We start from the raw sequence: 1,299 nt of genomic DNA on the forward strand, positions 1-1,299 counted from the left end.
TAGGGCAGTTGGCCTGGTTTGTAATTTGGTGTAGAATACCACAAAGCCTAGATAAATTGCAACTACCTGGATTGGATGAAGTGCCAGTCAGCTGACTTTGCACTATAATTTCATTGTTGCTGTATAATCTATCAAGCAGATCAAATGAACAGCACACCCACAGTCAGCAGCATCACATTTAATATTTTTTAATGTATTATGTTGATAAAATGTGAATATTTTATTCTATGAATGAAAATATAATAACCCCCCAAAGATAATAATTATAGATATAATCTTAGACTTAACTGTTTACACATATATTGCACACACACACACACACACACACACACACACACACACACACACACAGATATCTAGTACTCCTGTAGGTAATTTCCTACACAAAACAAATGCACACAAGCCAAAACTGGAGCTGGGGTTGTGGTGTCAGCCTTCATGTGAACACAAGGCTGGCTTACTGTGATTAAAAATCTTTTACACCTACTGTAGTTACTAAGAACTCCGCCATGGCCGGTCTCAAGCCCGGGTGAGAAAGGAGGAGGGTTGGGTGTGGGGCCAGCAACCCCACCCCGTAAAACCTCACACGCTACAGAAACCAAAACAACAGAATAATCCAACCAGTGCTTTAATCTGGGAGATGCCTCTACAGGAGGACAGATGACGCAGATTGGTGAAAGCCGCATGGAAGCCAACCAGCTGACGAATCTCCTGATGTTGAAAGCAACAACAAAGATCGGAACTTGGAACGTACGAACCATGTACGAAACTGGAAAAGCAGCTCAAGTGGCAAGTGAGATGAAAAGATATAACATTCAAGTACTAGGAATCTGTGAGAGCAGATGGAATGGGTCTGGCATGACATCACTTGCCAGTGGAGAGAAAATCCTCTACTCGGGACATGCAGACGAGAATCATGACCACACAGAAGGAGTTGCCATCATGATGTCCCCAGTAGCAGCCAGAACCCTTATGGAATGGCAGCCAGGCTCTCCTAGAATCATGACAGCAACGTTCAACTCCAAGGGAAGAAACGTTACATTCATCCAATGCTACTCGCCTACTAACGACGCTGATGCGGAAGCAAAGGAAAATTTCTACAATTCCCTCCAGACAGTGGTCAATGACATCAAGATACTGATGGGTGACCTGAATGCCAAGATAGGAAAAGACAACCTTGGAAAAGAATTGATTATGGGAACCCAGGCCCTTGGAGAAATGAATGAAAATGGCGAGCCTTTCACGGACTTTTGCGCTTTTAATGACCTAGTCATTGGTGGCAGTGTATTCCAGCATAAA

The 1,299-nt window shown here is 43.3% G+C and overlaps 1 protein-coding gene across 1 annotated transcript in view; it reads right to left on the bottom strand.

Annotated features, from left to right (window-relative positions):
* Positions 1 to 356: 356 nt before the first annotated feature.
* Positions 357 to 1,299, bottom strand: part of LOC109971061 (filamin-B-like) — a 2,555-nt gene continuing 1,612 nt past the window's right edge. Inside the window, exons 3-4 of the mRNA XM_020619078.1 lie at positions 488 to 589; positions 357 to 379 (exon numbers count right to left, since the gene is read on the bottom strand). Coding sequence (XP_020474734.1) covers positions 357 to 379; positions 488 to 589 — 125 coding nt within the window. The remainder of the gene's footprint in view (positions 380 to 487; positions 590 to 1,299) is intronic.

The sequence above is a fragment of the Monopterus albus genome, unplaced genomic scaffold (genome assembly GCF_001952655.1).
Source record: "Monopterus albus unplaced genomic scaffold, M_albus_1.0 scaffold214.1, whole genome shotgun sequence".
In the NCBI taxonomy this organism is placed as follows: Eukaryota; Metazoa; Chordata; class Actinopteri; order Synbranchiformes; family Synbranchidae; genus Monopterus; species Monopterus albus.